Source organism: Balaenoptera physalus (genome assembly GCF_965194825.1).
Source record: "Balaenoptera physalus genome assembly, chromosome: 11".
Taxonomy (NCBI): domain Eukaryota; kingdom Metazoa; phylum Chordata; class Mammalia; order Artiodactyla; family Balaenopteridae; genus Balaenoptera; species Balaenoptera physalus.
The window spans coordinates 86,070,837-86,092,230 of NC_138896.1; the positions used below are offsets into that span (position 1 = coordinate 86,070,837).

General features: G+C 41.2%; 1 protein-coding gene across 1 annotated transcript in view; it reads left to right on the forward strand.

Annotated features, from left to right (window-relative positions):
- The window catches only part of LOC309637527 (uncharacterized protein), a 432,423-nt gene extending 415,553 nt beyond the window's left edge, over positions 1-16,870 (forward strand). The window contains exon 8 of the mRNA XM_082412440.1: positions 14,807-16,870. Within this exon, the coding sequence (XP_082268566.1) occupies positions 14,807-14,979 (173 nt within the window). The 3' untranslated portion in view covers positions 14,980-16,870. The remainder of the gene's footprint in view (positions 1-14,806) is intronic.
- Positions 16,871-21,394: the final 4,524 nt, after the last annotated feature.

Genomic DNA, 21,394 nt, shown 5'->3' on the forward strand with positions numbered 1-21,394 from the left:
CAATAAATATTTGTTAACTGAATGAATGAATAAAATGGAGAAGATATATGAGTCAGATAATCCCATTAGCCATCTTACTACTTTACCCATACTTTCTCTAAGAGCCTCTTTTACCAATATTCCAATTTCTTGTTTCTGAATCTGTCTCACCCATTTAATCATGTGACCTTCAGGCAAAGGGTCTTTGTCTACCTCCTTGCATAGCTCAGGGCCTGACACATATAAAGTAGCTTAAAGATAAATTGCTTGCAGAAGAAAGGGAGGGAGACATGGAGACAGAAGACAAATGACAAGAAGGAAGGAGAAAAGGTAGGGATGTGAGAGATAAAGAAAAACAATAATGGGTAGAGTTCCTAAGGACTCAAAAGATGGTTGTAATCTAGGTAATTTTTAGTAAGTCCTTAAAACAAGTTAGATGAAATACAAACACAAGAGAAAATTCATGATTAAAACCTTCCTTTGGAAGAAGAAAAGGCTTATGCAATCCCTTTGGAGTACATGCCAAACAAATGTGGCATGCTGACAACATATAAATAATACAGATGAAAAAACTGCTTTTATAAAGGCAAACAGAAGGCTAAAATTCCTGATCATACTCAAACTATTAATAATTTTGATTTCAGGTTAAAATTTTCTGCAGGGAAGAATAGAGGACTTCCGAGGGCATTCTAAATCATTAAAAACCAATGTATGACCGCTCTTATTAATGATTCTTGGGAAATTTTATGATGTCACTTGCTTTGAACAATATGAGGACCAGCTGTAAGTGGTACAGAATGAAGACCAACCACTAATTGTTCACATGCAAAGCTCAGACTTGTCGAAGAGGACTTCTTAGGCAGCATCAGGCTGTTAGGCTAAATTATTGGCTGATTTTAATTGAAAGTGTGAAAAGACAATGCAATTTGCAAGATGGTTGTCAAGTCAGCCATCTAATTCTTAGCTGAAAGAACCTCATCTGAAGAATTGTTATGATGCCAGAACTTTCAACTATATGTTGCAGATATTTCACTGTTAATATTCTGTATTTTTATGTGTTCAAAATGCATTTGGCTTTACTCAATAGATGGTCCCACCAGAAAGCCTTCAATTATCTAATATTTTATGCTTTTTATTTACACTAATTCATCCGAGACAATATATTTGTTCACTATCACCTTCTCATAAGAGATGTGTATTATTAACATGTCTCAAATCCTTGTTTTTTTTAAATCCCAAGACACATACTTCTGTTGACAATCGTACACTTTGTGGAGGAAAAAAGGAAAGCATGAAATCTTTTAGTAAGTGCTTCATTCAGGTTCAAGGAAAGATGTTGGAGTATCTTGGTTTGACAGAGTATCTTAGGTCAAGCCCAGTGAGTTTCTGACATAATTAGTCATATTTTTGCCAAAAGCAAGCAAAAACCCAACTAAACTCTGCATATAGCAGTGGATGATACCACTGATGCTACCAACCATCGTGAAAGTGGCGACATTTGAGTCCTGGGTCATAGGAATGATACCTCACAGAGAAGCTGGTAACCATCAATCAAGCAAGAGCCTCCCTTTCCCTCACACCGCTCTATGTCCAATCTAACTCTAACCCCATGAATTTTATTTCCAAAATACATTTTGTATCGACCCATTTTCCATTCCCTAAGCTGCTAAAATGGTATCCTAACTCGGCTTCCCCTTATATTCTTGATCTCTTCAATCCATCCTCCACATGGCAGCCCAAGGGGTCTTTTAAAAACACAAATCTGATCACATGACCTTTCAGTGATTTTCCCTGCACTTAGGGTAAAGTATTGATAAAACTCCTTATCCTTACCCTAAAGTGTCTTGCCATTCTCTGCAAACTCACCTTGTATTACTCTGCATCAACCTTCTTGATATTTATTTTTGTTTTAAAATGTAAGGTTTATTAACAAGCGTGCACACGTTTACGCTGCGGTCCTCACCCATCCTGGGTTATCAGTCCACAGCAGATGTGGCACGTGCGTGAGGTCCACCTCCTGCTGGCTTTAAAGGTCAACAGAAGTAGTTCGGATGCTATTTTAAATGGGAGAAAGGGAGCCATTTGGAGGGTCTTGGTTAAGGTATGACCTCATCTGATTCACATTTTTGAAGAGTTTACCCTGGCTCTGTGTGGAGAATGGAAATGTAAGGGGGCCAAAACGGCAGCAGGTGAGAACCACTCTGATAGACAGTGAGGTCTTTAAAACCCAATGCCAAGCTCGGAACTAAAGGGAGAGTAATAGTTCACTGTTGAATGAACAAATAAACAACAAAGGATTAAAACAGCAGAACCAAAGAACAAGTCAAAACCAGGGGTGACTTATAGCCCATAGAGACTCACCGCGGGGCCATCTGTGACCCTTCCCATCAGAAATCAGGACCACTGACCACTCGTACTCTGGATGTTAGCCAGCCCCGTGCTCTCATTGCAGACAGAGTGTATTTTATGATTTATCTTCATCCTCCTACCTTCTACAGAACTAAATCACCGCAACATTTTACTCGGGGGAGGAGAGATGGTAAATGATCTCTCCAAACATCCCCTTTAAACTTCTTTTGATGAAAGCAAATTTCCAAACTCACGCATTTGACTGGGAACTAATGGTGGTAAACAAATACCCTGCTTCTGCCTGTGAGACCTCAGAGGTGACCCTTGTATCTGTCATCACTGAACAAAGGTTGTAATACACAGACAAGATCTCTATCCTCATTCTCACCTCCATTTCCAACGAACTTTAACCCATAAGACAGAAGTTGCTCAAGTTAAAATATGAGATTGCTCTGGTCTTTTAACTCGAGTCTTCACACACCTTCTTTTTCTTTTCTGAGGCTTACTTTTTCACTCATGACATGCATGCCTCTCCTCGATTTGCAAAGCTCCTTCCAGGGGCTGTCTAAATGGCAAGCTTCTTTGATCTATAGCCCAGTCAAAGGCAGAATCTGTATTTCCAACATCCAGCACGGGCTGCCTCCCTGCTGACATTAATCTTCTGCCTTTGCCAGGTCTAGACAATAGGGGTTGGAGAGTGTTAATCTAAAGATTCACCAGACACCAAGCCATAAATCTGCCCGAGGGTAGGTAGACTTGTGGCATTTTCTATTTGCTCCCCTAAGAAGACTCTGGACTCTGTTTGATCCGCCATTGCCTTTGCCCTGAAATATTGAATTACACACAATGTCGAAACTCAGTTCCTTCAGAGCGTCTCACATGCAGCAAAGCTCAGAAGGAGAACAAAAGCACTTCAGGAAATGAGCCAGAAAACCCAAGGGGAGACACTGAGAGATGCGATATTTAGATATTTTGAGATGTTTTGTTTTCCAATAGAATAAAGCCTGGGGGATATTTCTTATCTTATAGTTACATCTCTAATGAGCAAGGTTGAGATTTTTCTAGGCGCAGTATCCTTAGGTACTTTTTAAACAAAATCTGTGTTAGGGTGAAAGTTCTCAATTAGAATCCAAATTAAAAGGTGTTTACAAGAGAATGCTACCAATAAGCTGGATATCTTCAGTACGTTTTCACAAAATCCAATTGTTAAGTAGCAAACCTGAAAAGTTTCCTGTATCCGAAATGATAGATTAGGCAATTGTGCCTGCAAAACCAAAGGCATCATTATATCTTGTCTGCAAGCACAACTGATAAATGATTTCATCTGCAAAGTGATTCCATATTTTTGTTTTGACTTTGGTTTCCCCCGAGATTAACTGCACTGTCAACGTGTGTGGCTGAAGACTTAAAGATCATTTTTCCTCTCTTTTTTTTTCCATCAAAGAAATCTTGGACATACTAAATAAGTTACATCTTCTAACTGTATTTGTTCTGGCTTAAGAAAATCTCTGTCTTAGGATGCTGGTCCTAGCAACCAGCCAACAACTCAAGATAACTTCCAGTGCTAGCTTTGCATATAGTAGGCAATGCTGTGCATCATTTAAAGGAATTCCTTCTTGCACGTCTCCAGGTAAAGTCTGAGTTCTTTTATACTTTGGGGTTCTTCTACATGTTGCCCACACTTAAAAGACATACCCCAGCATGTACAAAAGGAAATGACTCATTTCATGTGCCAAGGATGAGTTGGTATTATCTTCTGTGCTTAGGATTCTGGGGCTCTATCCTTCCTTAACAGGAAAGAGTGCCAAGATCATCAAGGGCTTACATAAAGTTTCATAGGGACACAAGTTACCTTTTCACAACCTGTCCCCTAGTGTGTTTCTATTGATAGACTTCATTTTGAACTGTCCACTTAGCCCCATCACTTCTAGAGTCTCTCTTTTTTCTTTGCTCATAAAAACAGTGCTCAAGAGAGCCTCGTACTCAGCCATAAAAAGGAACGAAACTGGGTCATTTGTAGAGACGTGGATGGACCTAGAGACTGTCATACAGAGTGAAGTAAGTCAAAAAGAGAAAAACAAATATTGTATATCAACATATATATGTGGAATCTAGAAAAATGGTACAGACGAACTGGTCTGCAAGGCAGAAATCGAGACGTAGATGTAGAGAACAAACGTATGGACACCAAGGGGGGAAAGTGGGGGGTGGTGGTGATGGGATGAATTGGGAGATCAGGATTGACATATATATACTAGTATGTATAAAATAGATAACTAATAAGAACCTGCTGTATAAAAAAATAAATAAAATTAAAAAAAAAAATAAGAGAGCCTCGTAACCTCAGGATTCAAGTCCTATAAGAAGTGAGCTGTAAATCCATGCACAGAACAGGACAGTATTTTGTAACCATACAAAAAAGATTTGGGTTGCAATTTTTACGACAGTGCACTTTGCTGATTAAAACTAGCTCAACATTCCACATTAAATACTCATGCAGATTTCAGCTCTTTTAAGAATTGGTAACCAAGAAACACAACTTAAGACATAAACCTCGTATACAAAAATAACCTGGGAGGAAGGAAAAACAGTCACATGTGGTAAATACACATTTGTAGTCAGTACTGTAAATCATGAAACAGATTAATTACCCAGAAACATACAAAACTGTCCTCTAAATTATTCTTCTAACATCCCGGCTCTCCATTGACTCATTACTAAATTATTTGCCACTGAATGAATTTTCTTGTCTTCAGACACTTTTTGAGCAGGAAGGAGCTGGCACTGATGAAATGCTTTCTGCAAGGAGAGAGGTTATGTCCACACAACCCTGAATCAACTGGTTATAAAGTTGAAAAATTCTGTTGAACCATGGGGAAGTTTCCTCCTTTTGTAAGCCAGTGGTTAGCAGCCATTTCTTTGGCAACACCCTCTTTCTTCAGGAATAAAATTCACAGATAACACACCAACATGTCATTTAAATAAATAAATACGCCCCACCTGTAATATAAAAGGGAAAAAGCCACTTATTGTAATATGTTATGCATTTCAGTATTTGCATGTTTGGGGACTAAAAGTCATAAATAAAAGAGTCAGAAGATTTCATCTGTGCAGAGGAGCACAAAAGGTACAAATATTCCCAACCCTTGGAACAACCAGAATTGTACCCGTAGTTCCCACACAACCCCTAGAGGGAAGTGCTCTTATTGAAACCCACCTGTTTCTACAACATTAAATGATTGGTTTGATCACCTCTTTTTGATATTATCGTTTTTTTTTTTCTAGTGAGATTTATTCTCATTCAACCATGCAACACATGACACAGGTACATTTCTGGTGCTGGGAATGTAACAGTGACCAAAGCAGACAGGTCTGATCTCATGGAGCTGACATTCTAGTGGAAGAGACAAACAATAGACAAAATAGATGTTATCGTCTTCTTAAGCTACTAGTGTCATAGCCATTGAAGAGAACTTAGAACCACAAACCTTAAGTTTTTTTCATCTGTCTCTAAGTGCAAATCTCTAAAAGTACAATGCCAATGAACAAAGCTTAGAAACCTGTCCCATTCCACGGCCTGTCACATGATGGTACCAACAGAGTAAAACAGCACAAACCAAGGGAAAACAGAAAAATAGCCCAGTCCAAAGACATTCTGAGGTGTGTCTTTTAGGCAAGAGCTATAAGATTTTCTCTATTTCCCTTGAGCTGGGTCTCTGAAACTCCAAAAGACATCTCCCGGGTTATATCTGAGTCTGGAAAGCAGCTTGTTAGTGTCCAAAAATGGACAGTATCATTCTTAGGTTTCTGCATGAAACTCTATTTTTCGCTAGGGGGTGATGTATTTGAACTTCTCTGCATCTCACTGTGAAGTGGGAGCTGGAGGTGGTAGACACGCTCTCATCTATTCTGAATATGGATGAGGAAGTTCTCTCTATTACATTTCACTAGGCTTAATACTCCCAAGAACAATAAGGATAAATTATTCCTTCTGGGTTGTTCTTAAGTTACCTTTGAATAAAAATCAGTTTGAATTTCTCTTATAAATCAGAGGGATAAAACAAACAAAAGACAAACCACTCCAATACGTCAATAGCATGTTTCCTGCTAACTGTAGACCTGTGATGAGATCTTATACTTGCTAAAGGTATCAATGATGTATATATATCATATATATATTCTGTATCACATTATTCTATACACATGGTTTAGGTATTCAGGCTACGAATATTTTATTCTTTCTATTCCACCACTAATTTACACACACACACACACAAAATACCCTTCTGTGCCTTGATAATCTGAAGAGAATAGATAATTTCCATGATTTCCATGATTGCCGGGCAATAGTTAAGATTAGTAACATAACTCAAGTTCTATATGTACAACGTGGGAAGAGCATAACAGGGGCACATGTGTGTGACATCAGGACACAACTTTTATACGGAGCAGACTTCAGGAGAATCACTCACTGTGTACATTAGAAAAATCTTTTTCCTTAGTTTTTAGACTCTACCATCCTCAACATAGGAGCTTTACTTTGGGTTAGCTCTCCTCATGGTCATAAAATGGCTGCCACACAGTTCAAGGCTTCATATGTGGACAAAACTAGATCTAGCAGAAAAGAGACTGCCTCTTCCTGAACTTGAGTGAAACAGAACTTTCTTCTGGAGAAGTTCTTCCTGAAAACTCCCCCAGCCAACCTCTTATTTTTTTATTGGCCAGAACTAGGTTTCATGCTCACACCTAAGACAACTGATAGGGAAGGGAAATTCTTGATTGATTCAGGATTCACCTTTGGCTAGACAGAGGGATCTGTTTCTTGGAAGAACATCTGGAGGTGTGTGGGTGAGGGGAAGTTCTACTGAAAAGGAATAAGAGGTATTTTGGGGTTTTTTTTGGTGGGGGTGGGAGGAAAGGCAAACAATACTGTCTGTAACATAAGGCTTCCAGAAGCGATCAAGAAATGTCCACCATTTAAGTTTTCTTGTTTTAAGGATTTCTCAAGCATATTCCACACTCAATACTTTCCCAAGAGTGCCATTTATGCTTCTTGTCTCCACTGCATTCTATCACAGCTTTGTTGCTTGCACAGAATGTTCTCTTTAGTCTCCTCTCACTGGGACTTCCAAGCCAGGTCATTCAGGATGTTTAAAAGTGCAAATTATTATTATTTATTAATTATTGTTACTTATTAATAATTTAAATAAATTTGATAGGCGTCTTTTACTCAGTATTTACTAAGTGCCAGGCATGGTACTAGATGCTCCCTAGGCATGGACTTATTTAAACATCATTGTATTTTGGAGGAACGTACTGTTTTATCATTCTTCTGTGATAAAGAAACTGAGCCTCAGAGAGGCTAAGGAACTTGCTCAGTCACACAGGTAAAAGTGGCAGAGTTGGTCCTTCATCCTGGACTTATGTGACTCCACAGTCCATGCCTAACTGCTTACCCATTATTTGATATCTTCTTTCAGATTAGAAGCCATACTGAATGAGTTGATATAATCATTGATCGACTTCCATATTTGTAATTACTCAGAGTTCCGGCCTTCCTAATAGCTCAGTGACTGTAAACATTATGATACCCCATCCTCAGAGTTCCTGAGAACTGGGAGTGGGCTGCGGTCATTACCAGCATAGCTAAAGGTCACCAGATGAGTCAGTCAGAGGAAGAGCTTAGAACTAAAACCAGAGCCTTCTGACTCCTAGGCCATTGCCCTTCTCATGGATCAAGAAATTCCTTACCCAGGACACAAATCATTCTCCCATGAAGCTCGGGAGTCCTTAGCGCCATCACCCAAGTAACCTCCTTATGGCTCCCTAGTAAATGTCAGCAAATGATGTTAACCTTGATAGAAAGAGGCAAACCCAACAAGGAAGAAGTGTTGTAGTTTTGGCAACGAAACAAGTCAGAGGTTGCGGACAGGAACCGCAGTCACAGCAGGTATCTAAATTCCCCTTCCAAACTCTGGTTACGGAAGTCCTTCTTACACTTCCTGCTGCCTCAGTGAAGACAGTAGTAAAGTATTTGGTTTCACTTTGTCCACGGGACAAGATTGCTTCTGCCACATCGCTTCCCCAACCACTTGAAAGAGCATCCTAGTCTGTCAGTCCCAGAGAATGAGACAAAGTGACGCTGTGGTGCTGGGGAAAGGAAAAGCAAGCCAGGAGAGGGGAAGTGTACATGCCCACTGCTCTAAACATGGCCTCTGGTCCAAGAACAAAAGTCTTAATTTCAGAGTGCTGAGGAAAGAGTGTCCTCGCTGGTAGGTGAAATGCAACTTCTCTGTGGAAAACGGGAGCTCACAAATCATTGCTTTCTCTTCTCAAGCATCTATTAGACCCTTTCCAAAGGTTCCTCAGCTTCAACATGGGGTAATGCCACTGCGTTCATCTAAAATCTAGGATCTGCAAATGGAGACTGGCAGGGTGGACCACAAGGTCTGTCATTCAGCATAACACAAATGCACTCATTTTCCATCACTGGTTCAGATTCCAGGCAGCTTGCCCCTATGGCTGGGAAGTTAGAACAATGCTTTGGCAACTGGTATGAGTACAGGCGTACAGACCTAATGAGCTGATGTTTCTTTGGACTTCTGTTTGAGGTATCCGTATTGTTAGAGGATGGTATTTGTATGTTAGAGGATGTTGGGTGCAGTTAAATCCAAGTATATAGGGATTGATTTTAGAAAACTCCCATAAATCATATCCTTTTGCCCTGTTCAAAGAGGGGGAGAATGTCTCCTCTTAAAACCGATTCGCCACACTTCTGCCAGCAATCGTTCATAAAATCTGTCATTGCCACAGCTTAACTCACACTTCTTCAAAGAGATCTTGAGCCATTAATCTCAAGCAGCCTTCCAACATTTGTCTTTTCAGTGCCTCTCTCCAAATGACTTTCCCTTCCATTTGTTTCTGACCTATTTCCCTACAACAGAGTGTAAACTCCGTAAGAACTGGAACCTTATCTATTGTTCCAATTAAGATGAGTTTGCTCTGCTGTTCATGGAAAATCCAAACTAACAGTGGCTTAAACTAGATAAGAACTCATTTTTCTTCCACGTAGAAGTTGTCCAGAAGTAAGCCGTCCAGGGCTGATACGGTGGCTCGAAGACCCTCAAGGCGCTCAAGCTCTTTCAAACTTTTAAATCTGTTGCCTTCAATAGACTTTCACCTCAAGGTTCAGTCATGGCTTCTGTTTTCCAACCAGCAGGAAGGAAGACTAGGTGAAAAGAAGCAAGGCCCTCCTTCCTTTAAATATACTTCTGCTTACATCTCATTGGCCTACACCAAGTCACATGCTCATATCTCCTGCAAGGGAGGCTGGGAAATGTAGTCTTTACTTTTGAACAGGCTCAGCCGAAAAAACAGGGATTTTATTACTAAAGATGACAGGGGAAACTAATACCAGAGTGCAATTAGCAGTCTCAGACACATCTGTCTTATTTGCTGCTCTATACCCAGGACCTGGCCAATGCTATTGTAAAAAGGCTCAAAAGCCATCTGTTGAATGAAAATGAGTGAATGAATTGCATTCCTTGGCTTATGCACTCAAAGACTTTCCACTGCTTGTAGAATGAAGACCCAAAACCTCAACAGGGCCTCCAAAGACTGGTATGATCTGAATCCTATACACCCCTCCAGCCTTCCATTCTTCCACTGTTCCCTCCCTCTTTCGGCTCCAGCTGTGTTGACTTTCCTCAGTTCCTGGAATATTCCAGGCTCTCTCCAGGTCACTACACATGCCATTTCCTTTGCCTGAGATGCTGGTCCCCACTCTATTCATCTTGGGATGCCCTACTCTTATCTTGTTCCTTTTCTAGTCCCAATTCCTAGAAAAGTACCCAGGATGCAGGAGATACTCAATAACTATCCCTTGATTGACTGAACTTAAGCATGCATTTCCTTCAGCGAGAGCTCCCTTACTCTCCAGATCAAGTTGGGGTCCCTAATGTGCATTCCATAGTATTCTGAACTTTTCCTTTGTGATACTATGTACTCTTAAAATTATTTACTTAATTATTTAGAAGTATTTATTAAATATCTAACATCCATCTTGGATAAAGATACTGGAGATCAAGGATTATGTCACTCTCATTCTCTGCTATATTGCCAGAGCCTAGAAAAGTATGTGGCACATAGTGTGCTTCATAAACACTTGCTGACTATGGATGAATACCTAATTTTTGTAAGCTACTATATGTATGTATGCTATATTTACATATAAGCTTTTGCTGAATCAATTAAACAACTATTCCTCATTCTCATGGAACTAATGCTCTACGAAAGACACGAGCATAAATGTACATTCAGGAAAAGACTATACAATAATACTTGATTCACACCCAGACTAAATTCATCCACTGCCTGTTGATGAGTGAAGCAACAGGGGCCTCACCTATTGTGTGTGCTTGAACTCATGTAAGTCAGGTGGGCATATCACGGTCCTCCAAGGAGATGGCCTTGAGAACTTAGTGCTGAGCTCGGTGTCTATGAAAGGGGCATGGGAGGCTTCAGAGAAGAGCATCTCAGGATTCCACATGGAAGGAAAAAAATGAAACTCTTCATACCGATAATAAGACATGAGATTCAAGATGTTTGCCTTACTGGATTTGCTAAGGCTCCTGTCTGATCCCACCTTGGATGACTTTGTATATCCCACCACTCACGGACTCCTCTTCAGAAGCTGTGATACATCTCAGCAACCATACTCATGGGTGTACCTTCACTGACTGGGTCCACATATTTATGACAAATGTAACATGCTACGACACAGGCATCGTCAAAAGCCGTAGAGGGAAAATATGTCACAGTGTCTTCAATTAGCTACTTTCAAGAAGAACCTGTAAATCCCTGATTTTTTAGGCAAGTCAACCTTATTTCACTCCCATTCCTGTAACAATAATTCTTTAAAACCCTTATGAAATTCAAATTATAATTTAGATGACTATTAGATGACTATTTAGAGGACTATAATTAATGAGCTATTTGGAAAGGCTTGGCATGACCCTGCCTTTGAAGGAAACAAAATGTCACCTGAATGGTAGATGTTTTTTTACATGAGCACATCCATTTGGCTTCTACTGAGGATTTAGTGCCAGTGAATTCATGCCCTGCTCCAAATTTGCACAGGTGTGCATTTCATCTTAAAACAGAATCCCAGAGTCTGTACTTCACGATACTTTTCTCCTGGTAACTCATGAAATTGTGGTCAGGATAATAGGAGCCACCTACCTCAAGAGCCCAGTCACCTCTGCATGGTAGATGATCTGCAAAAATGGCCTCCCACAATTATACCCATGCCGTTCCCCCCACCAAGAGGTAGAGCACATTTCCCCTCTTCTTGAAACTGGGGTGACCTCATGACACCCTTTCGCCATAAAATGCAGCCGAATTGATGTTGTGTGACTTCTGAATGAGGCCATCACGGCTCTTCCAGCTCCAGGCAAACCCCCGCCCCCGGCCCCCCCACCAGCCAGCACCACGCGGAGCAGAGATGAGCCATCCATGTGCAGTCCTGGCCAACTTGTGAGCAACTAGTGGTTATGATTATCTTAAGCCACAAACTTGTGGGGTGGGTTGTTACATAGCCATAAATGACCAAAGCCAACGAGGAAACTGGAGCACAAAGGGCCACCTTAGCTAGTCAAGTAGCAAAGCTTAGATTTGAACCCAGGCTACCCAACATCAGAAGCCACACCTTTAACCACTATTCTATGTTGACTGCTTAGATATAAACAAAAGCAAAGCAGAATGAGGTGACAGATCAAAGTCACAGTCTAAGAGGTACAAATAGAAGAAGGGAAAAAGGAAATAAACAAAACTGAAAAACTCAGGCCGGGGAACTGAGGTAATGGAATCAAGAAAAGTATACAGGAAACAGCATGGTTTTCAACACATATTTTTGCCCTTTAACCCCTGCCTGAGGCAGGACACATTTACCTTGATCTTCATGCACATATTCTACCCTTTAAGAGTCCCATAGGAAAGGCAGCAGTTAAGAGCTTCAACTTTGAGTTAACTCTCAAACCCCAACCTTTGTGCTCTGGTCACATCACTTAACATCTCTGAGCCCTAGTCTATCCATCTGTAAAATGGACACAACAGTTTGGTCTAACTCATAATTTGTTGTAAAGATTAATTCAAATAATATACTCATAGTTAAATCTCAATAAATGACAGTTATTATTTTGATGGAAATCTACTCTAAAAGGTGCCCCAGAGATATTCCTCCTCACATTTTTGGCCCTATAGTTTGTTTGATTTGGTTTCAAATCTGCCACATTCTATCTCCAAGTCCATGTGCAATGTCAGCCACCAGATGTAGGACCCCCCAACACCGCTGTAGGCAAATCCCTTCTTATTCACACACTGCTAAACTGCCATACCTGTTTGGCCTATAGGTTCGGGAAGCTCTATTTTAAGGTCCCAATTGATGGCCAAATCTGAAATCCCCCTCTCCAACCCAGGATCTCATTTTGCATCTTTTGTCATATTAAACAGTAAATAAATTATCACCCGATCAAGAGAAAAGCTCTTTCAAAAGCTCCTTCCTCTTTCTTTCTTCTCTTGTCATCAATCTTTGTGGGTAGTCAAGTCTTTCTTTCTTTTTTTTTTTTTTTTTAATGACATCTAAGCACTCTGCTCTCATGGGCTTCTGATACAGTTTGCTCTCTCTTCGCTTATAATGCCCCGGTCCTCCCCCACTCTTCCCATTATCTCAAATTCCCCGACCACTAGAGTGATACCAACAAGCCGACAACCCACTTGGCTGCCAGACCTCTTCCAGGCACTGATTAATTCGCCTGGTCCGAGAGCAACACGCCTTACCACCAGATGAAATTCCTTTCCCTCCCTTTTCATCTTCCAGGCAAGGTGCCTGCACCTCGGAGTGGTCGGGATGGATTGGTTTTTAGTTTAATGTATTCCAGCATGCATAAAGAAAGCATGAGGAGTCCAATTCCCTTGATGAATGTACCAATCCACTCCCCCAGAGCCTTCATTTGTGCTCCTCATCACGCTTAGAAAGATTCGCCCATGATGTGCGATGTCGGCAGCCACCGCGTTCCACCTGGGGCACTGCTCCCTCCCTGAGCTTCCTCAGATTCAACATGGAGCTTCACCCTCTGGCTAGGGCGTCTTGGAAACCATCTCTCACCTTAAGGTCCACCATGAGTTTTGCATCTTTGCCTTCTTCTTGTGATACCGAAAGAAACTTGACTTTTAGAAGAAACACAGAACACACTCTTAGAGAACTTGGCCCAATCAGATGATAAGGCCTCAGATTTGCAGCAGGAAGCAACAATGCAAAGGTATAAAGCACCAGTAGCTTCTACCAAAAATACTGGTAGCACTTCCAGAGGGCTTCCATAGAGACAAAAAGGACACTTCACTTGCGAAAGGAAAGGGAAACGAAGTCCAATGACGTTTGCTCACTTTCTGAAAACTTGAAAAACAACAGATGAAAAGACAAATCCAAAGGCTCCTCACAAACGTATTTTCCTTAAATAGATGAGAGAAATAGAGGCCCAGATAGAACTGACCCAACCCTGCCAGCTATTAGAGAGTTAACAGGGAGATCTGATGAAAGTGTCAAAAAAAAAAAAAAAAAAAAAAACAAACAGATTTTTGTTTCAAAGCCTTTTTTCCATATTTTCATTACAAAGTGTACAAAAATTATAGAGTAATTCTGGAGGAGTGGAGGAAAGGCTTTCTTGGTTCTCTGCATATCAGATAAACAGATCAAAAAATGTGACTGTCTTCCTTTCTTTGGGATCTGATGCGTTGGAAATGGGAGGAGCAGTAACGGGGAGCCAGGGAGAAACTAGGAATCGAGCGAAGGAAAAGCCATAGCATCTGTCTAGTTGAAGACGACTGTATAACCAGCCACTTAATACTTGAGACACTCCCCTCAAGAGGATCCTCAGGTCCACCTCATCTCTTTCTACTGGCCTTGCCACGTAAAATTTCCCCTCCGTCACAGGTAACATTTTAATGCCTTGGGGACATTGCTTATATTTTTGGAATTCCCCACGTCCTCCATTCCAACTCCTTTCTCTACCACTCAAATCCTATTTGTCCTACGTAGCCAGTTCAAGTGCCTTCAGCAACTCCCTGAAGACTGCGGTGCATTCAGCTGCCATTTCTTCCTCCTTCATGGGAACCCCAGCCTCATCATCACAGCCATCACTCAACGAATGCTGGCTTCTGTTTTTCCCTTTGTGTTCTGTTATTTGGCAACCATATCACTCAGGGTATTTATGGTGTTAATTACTACCTATTTGTAGGTGGGGAGGTGGGTGTGAGGGATAACAAGAAATCAAACTTGTGCTCTTAATGAAATGTCTATTGGATGTCATCATCATCACCATCATAAATTATTTAACCGCTACTGTTACCCCATGGCTAATACATTTATTGCCCACTGAAATCCATGTGCTCGCCCACACTTCCCTGTCCTCTGGCTTTACAGGAAGTGATGGGACTAGTTCTGACAAATGGGCTGTGAGCAGAGGTGGCATGTGTCCGCTCCAACCTGAAGCATTTAAAAGCTGTGGAATGACGATCCCATTTCCTCCAGCTCTTTCTCCTGTTCCTGGAAGTTGTGCGTTGAACGGACAATGTCACAAGATTGAGGTCACCTAGATCACACCGAGCCAGTGAATGAACAGTAGTTGCTCTGAGGAGCCACCTGACTCATCACAAATTTTGTGTAAATAAGAAATAAACCTTTGTCAGATTGAGCACCTGAGTTTTGGGGGGATTTGTTGGTGCAGCATGGCCCATCCAAACCAGTGCACTGCTTAAGAGGGAGATGCTCTTATCAAGCCCATTTCTCAATGAGAATCTGATGTACAGAGAGTGAAGTCACTCGCACATGGTGGGAACAGAACCATAATCCCTCACTTCCACGATCAGATCAAAATAAGAACATAATACCGAATAGGAACATTGTAAAGCCAACTGACTACTGAGAGAAAACAACCATTTTTACTAATATGGAGACTAGATTTACTCTTAAGCTAAGTCTAAATGACAACCAAAAAACTCATGGTAGGAGGGAAAATGGAATCTTTCATAGCTGGACACTTTGATTCATTAGGTTGCTCTCTCTCAATTTTTTCTTTAATTATTTAGCCATTTGCATGTATTTCATGCACATACTAAGTAAACTCTGTGTATTGTATTACCCTAGTAAAACTATTAATTGTTTTATCAGAGCATTTATTCACACATTAATTTGGTTCAACATATATTTATAATTGTCCATTATATGCTGAGCATCCTGATGGCCACAGTGGGTTTGGCAGTGAAAAACACAGGCATGATCTCTACCTTCAAGGAGCACTTATAGTCTAAGTGAGAAGAGAGAAGGTCATCAGATAAAGACAGGAATGGGTGTATACTTGAAAACAGTGATCAATGCTCTAAAGGAACATGGTTTGATGGAATTATGTGACTACAGAACCTTACATGCATGGAACCAGCAAAGTGTTCTTGAGGATACGGAATCTGAGCTAAGATATAGAAAAAAAGTCAGAATTTAATATGGAGGGTAGGAAAAGAAGAGAACATTCTAGACCAAAGAAACAGCACAGATGAAGGCTCAATGCTAAGAAAGAACAATGGGATGAATTGAGAGATGGTCAATGTATAGGTGATTAGAATATTTATGAAAAGATGATTGAAAGATGAGAATCAAAAGGTAAGCAAAGACCAAGTACTGGAGGGAATCTTAGGCTGGGCTGGGTCATTCCTCTACTTAGCAAGCACCCTACTTGGCTTGGGGCATAGTGCTTGAGGAGAGGCCACTAACTGTTCTCTTAAAATCCTTTCTACCTTCTCTCAATATAAGAACACTTGTTTTTTAGCTGTGCACAAAACAACCTGGAATAAAATCTACCATTTCCTAGACCCGTTTATAACTAGTTATAACTGTGGCACTAACAGGTTTATGGGATATAGGCAAAAACGGTGTGTGTGCAACTTTTAGGAAGTTTCCTAAAAGGAAGGGGGAGAGCCATTTGCCACTCCTTTCTGTTTACAGTTGGTTAGAACATTGATGTAATGGCTGGAAGTGAGCAGCCATCTTCAACCATGAGGTGTACATGGGGAAAAAAGTACACATGACAGAAAAAAAGGATGGAAGAAATCTTGTTCTCTGATGCCATACACCATCATGCTGTCCCTGGGTGGACTACCTCTACTTTGTTAAGTATGAAAAAGAAATTCACTTCAAACTTTTTTAAGCCATGGCTATTTAGGGATTTTTTTCTGTTATTCCCAATGAAATGTAATCCAGGGCTGAATAGTAAACACACACTTATTAAATTCCTTTAACATGTTATTGCACAATTTACAAAATTGGCATAATCATAATTTGAAGATAAATGTTCCCTCAAGAAATCTAAGCAAGGAGCAAGGTAAATATACATTTGGAACAAAATCCTTGAAAGTAAAAACCATATTTTAAGAAGAAATGTTGCATGACAAGGTAAGAGACATCCGTTTAAAAGAGAATCACTTTTAAAAAGACACTCTTGGGCTTCCCTGGTGGCACATTGGTTAGGAGTCCGCCTGCCAATGCAGAGGATGCGGGTTCATGCCCCGGTCCTGGAAGATCCCACATGCCGCGGAGCGGCTAGGCCCGTGAGCCACAACTGCTGAGCCTGCACGTCTGGAGCCTGTGCTCCGCAACGGGAGAGGCCGCAATAACGAGAGGCCCGCGCACCGCAATGAAGAGTGGCCCCCGCTCGCCGCAACTGGAGAAAGCCCTTGCACAGAAACGAAGACCCAACACAGCCAAAAATAAATAAATAAATAAATAAATAAATTTATTAAAAAAAAAAAAGACACTCTTCAGGTTTGCTTTTCTTCACTTTGAGGGAGCACATAGCCTGGAAGCTGCTGCTCAGAGACTTCTGCCTGGCTGGCACCTTTGTACCATTCGAGTCTAAATTACAAGTCTTTCCTGATCTCCCAATTTAAAATAACTTCCTTGGGAGACCGTCCATAAGGCAGAGGAGTAAGACATGGAGATCACTTTCCTCCCCACAAATACATAAAAAATACAACTACATGTGGAACAACTCCTACAGAACACCTACTGAACGCTGGCAGAAGACCTCATACCTCCCAAAACGCAAGAAACTCCCCACGTACCTGGGTAGGGCAAAAGAAACAAGAAAAAACACAGACAAAAGAATAGGGATGGGACCTGCACTTCTGGGAGGGAGCTGTGAAGGAGGAAAAGTTTCCACACACTAGGAAGCCCCTTCACTGGCAGACACAGGGTGTGGTGGTGGGGGAGCTTCGGAGATGCGGAGGAGAGCGCAGCAACAGGGGTGCAGAGGGCAAAGTGGAGAGATTCCCGCATGGAGGATCAGTGCCAACCTGCACTCACCAATCCGAGAGGCTTGTCTGCTCACCCGCCAGGGCAGGTGGGGGCTGGGAGCTGAGGCTCGGGCTTTGGAGGTCGGATCCCAGGGAGAGGACTGCAGTTGGCTGCGTGAACACAGCCTGAAGGGCGCTAGTGCGCCACAGCTAGCCGGGAGGGAGTCCGGGAAAAAGTCTGGAGCTGCCAACGAGGCAAGAGACCATTGTTTCCTGGCACGCGAGGAAAGGAGAGTCAGAGCACCACCTAAACGAGCTCCAGAGAGGGGCATGAGCCGCGGCTATTAGGGCGGACCCCAGAGACGGGAATCAAGATGCTAAGGCTGCTGCTGCAGCCACCAAGAAGCCTGTGTGCAAGCACAGGTCACTATCCACACCGCCCCTCCTGGGAGCCTGTGCAGCCCGCCACTGCAAGGGACCCGCGATCCAGGGACAACTTCCCCGGGAGAACACATGGCACGCCTCAGGCTGGTGCAACGTCACGCCGGCCTCTGCCGCCACAGGCTCACCCCACATTCCGTTCCCCTCCCTCCCCCCGGCCTGAGTAATCCAGAGCCCCCGAATCAGCTGCTCCTTTAACCCCATCCTATCTGAGCGAAGAACAGATGCCCTCAGGCGACCTACACGCAGAGGCGGGTCCAAATCCAAAGCTGAACCCCAGGAGCTGTGCTAACAAAGAAGAGAAAGGGAAATCTCTCCCAGCAGCCTCAGGAGCAGCAGATTAAATCACCACAATCAACTTGATACACCCTGTATCTGTGGAATACCTGAATAGACAACAAATCATCCCAAAATTGAGGCAGTGAACTTTGGGAGCAAATGTAGAACTGGGGCTTGCTTTCGGCATCTAACTTGTTTCTGGTTTTATGTTTATCTTAGTTTAGTATTTAGAGTTTATTATCATTGGTAGATTTATTTACTGATTTGGTTGCTCTCTAATTTTTTTTTTAAATATAGATTTTTTTTCCTTTTTTTCTTTTTGTGTGTATGTGTATGCTTCATTGTGTGATTTTCTCTGTACAGCTTTGCTTTTATCATTTATCCTAGGGTTCTGTCTGTCCGTTTTTTTCTGTTGTACAGTTTTTAGTGCTTATTATAATTGGTGGATTTGTTTTTTGGTTTGGTTGCTCTCTTCTTTCTTTCTCTTTTTTTTTTACTTTTTAAATTTTTTTTATTTTTAATGACTTTTTAAATTTTTTATTTTACTAACTTTATTTTATTTTATTTATTTTTCTTTCCTTCTTCCTTTTTTTCTCCCTTTTATTCTGAGCCATGTGGCTGACAGGGTTTTGGTGCTCCGGCCAGGTGCCAGGCCTGTACCTCTGAGGTGGGAGAGCCAAGTTCAGCACATTGGTCCACCAGAGACCTCCAGGATCCACGTAATATCAAACGGCGAAAGCTCTCAAAAAGATCTCCATCTCAACGCTAAAACCCAGCTCCACTCAATGACCAGCAAGCTACAGTGCTGGACACCCTATGCCAAACAAGTAGCAAGACAGGAACACAACCCCACCCATTAGCAGAGAGGCTGCCTAAAATCATAATAAGGTCATAGACACCCCAAAACACACCACCAGACACGGTCCTGCCCACCAGAAAGACAAGATCCAGGCTCATCCACCAGAACACAGGCACCAGTCCCCTCCACCAGGAAGCCTACACAACCCACTGAACCAACCTTAGCCACTGGGGGCAGACAACGAACCTGCAGCCTGCAAAAAGGAGACACCAAACACAGTAAGTTAAGCAAAATGAGAAGACAGAGAAACACACAGCAGATGAAGAAGCAACGTAAAAACCCACCAGACCAAACAAATGAAGAGGAAATAGGCAGTCTACCTGAAAAAGAATTCAGAGTAATGATAGTAATGATCCAAAATTTTGGAAATAGAATGGACAAAATACAAGAAACGTTTAACAAGGAACTAGAAGAACTAAAGAGCAAACAAACAGTGATGAACAATAAAATAAATGAAATTAAAAATTCTCTAGAAGGAATCAATAGCAAAATAACTGAGGTAGAAGAACGGATAAGTGACCTGGAAGATAAAATAGTGGAAATAACTACCACAGAGCAGAATAAAGAAAAAAGAATGAAAAGATTGAGGACTGAAAAATCTGAAAGAGATATTAAGGAAACACTCCCATTTACCATTGCAACAAAAAGAATAAAATACCTAGGAATAAACCTACCTAACGAGACAAAAAACCTGTATGCAGAAAACTGTAAGACACTGATGAAAGAAATTAAAGATGATACCAACAGATGGAGAGATATACCATGTTCTTGGATTGGAAAAATCAATACTGTGAAAATGACTATATTACCCAAAGCAATCTACAGATTCAATGCAATCCCTATCAAATTACCAATGGCATTTTTTACAGAACTAGAACAAATCATCTTAAAATTTGTATGGAGATGCAAAAGACCCTGAATAGCCAAAACAGTCTTGAGGGAAAAAAACGGAGCTGGAGGAATCAGACTCCCTGACTTCAGACTATACTACAAAGCTACAGTAATCAAGACAATATGGTACTGGCACAAAAACAGAAACATAGATCAATGGAACAAGATAGAAAGCCCAGAGATAAACCCACACACCTATGGTCAACTAATCTATGACAAAGGAGGCAAAGATATACAATGGAGAAAAGACAGTCTCTTCAATAAGTGGTGCTGGGAAAACTGGACGGCTACATGTAAAAGAATGAAATTAGAATACTCCCTAACACCATACACAAAAATAAACTCAAAATGGATTAGAGACCTAAATGTAAGACCGGACACTATAAAACTCTTAGAGGAAAACACAGGAAGAACACTCTTTGACATAAATCACAGCAAGATCTTTTTTGATCCACCTACTAGAGTAATGGAAATAAAAACAAAAATAAACAAATGGGACCTAATGAAACTTCAAAGCTTTTGCACAGCAAAGGAAACCATAAACAAGACGAAAAGACAACCCTCAGAATGGGAGAAAATATTTGCAAACGAATCAACAGACAAAGGATTAATCTCCAAAATATATAAACAGCTCACTCAGCTCAATATTAAAGAAACGAACAACCCAATCCAAAAATGGGCAGAAGACCTAAATAGACATTTCTCCAAAGAAGACATACAGATGGCCAAGAAGCACATGAAAAGCTGCTCAACATCACTAATTATTAGAGAAATGCAAATCAAAACTACAATGAGGTATCACCTCACACCAGTTAGAATGGGCATCATCAGAAAATCTACAAACAGCAAATGCTGGAGAGGGTGTGGAGAAAAGGGAGCCCTCTTGCGCTGCTGGTGGGAATGTAAATTGATACAGCCACTATGGAGAATAATATGGAGGTTCCTTAAAAAACTAAAAATAGAATTACCATATGACACAGCAATTCCACTACCGGGCATATATCCAGAGAAAACCGTAATTCAAAAAGACACATGCACCCCAATGTTCATTGCAGCACTATTTACAATAGCCAGGTCATGGAAGCAACCTAAATGCCCATCGACAGACGAATGGATAAAGAACCTGTGGTACATATATACAAAGGAATATTACTCAGCCATAAAAAGGAACGAAATTGAGTCATTTCTTGAGACGTGGATGGATCTAGAGACTGTCATACAGAGTGAAGTAAGTCAGAAAGAGAAAAACAAATATCG